Consider the following 385-nt stretch of genomic DNA (forward strand, 5'->3'; position numbering starts at 1 on the left):
TAGTTATCTGCTTTTCTTTCTTTGTTGTTATATTTTGTTTTGATTCCTGATGCCGTTGTCTTGGGGAGAGAAATTTACTAAGTTTTCCATAAGATACTTTAGTATTGGCTTCTAAAGTAGTGAATTCTAGATTCCATGGGAAAACGTGAACTGCGTTGTGTTTCTGAAAAGCACTTTGCACACTTGGGGGCCGAGTCTGGCATACTCTGAAAACAGAATCCATGTGAATCAAGTTTAACATGTTGCCTTTGAGAACAGTAAGTTCACCAGCTCCATCAGAAGCTTCCTGTTTCTTGCCAAATGTGTAAGAGAAAATGTTTCCTATTAAATTCCACATGTTTGGCAGCGCATTTGAATTGAATGCTTTTGCATTCGGCGTATGATC

The 385-nt window shown here is 38.2% G+C and overlaps 1 protein-coding gene across 1 annotated transcript; it reads right to left on the reverse strand.

The window, feature by feature from the left end:
• Nucleotides 1-4: 4 nt before the first annotated feature.
• Nucleotides 5-382, reverse strand: LOC107125484 (peroxisome biogenesis factor 1-like; the record flags this gene model as incomplete). Its single annotated transcript, XM_015428902.1, has 1 exon — nucleotides 5-382. A coding segment is annotated over one exon (378 nt), but the record flags the coding sequence as incomplete, so codon positions are not given.
• Nucleotides 383-385: the final 3 nt, after the last annotated feature.

This window comes from Gekko japonicus, unplaced genomic scaffold (assembly GCF_001447785.1).
Source record: "Gekko japonicus isolate JY-2015 unplaced genomic scaffold, Gekko_japonicus_V1.1 scaffold110609, whole genome shotgun sequence".
Classification (NCBI taxonomy): Eukaryota; Metazoa; Chordata; class Lepidosauria; order Squamata; family Gekkonidae; genus Gekko; species Gekko japonicus.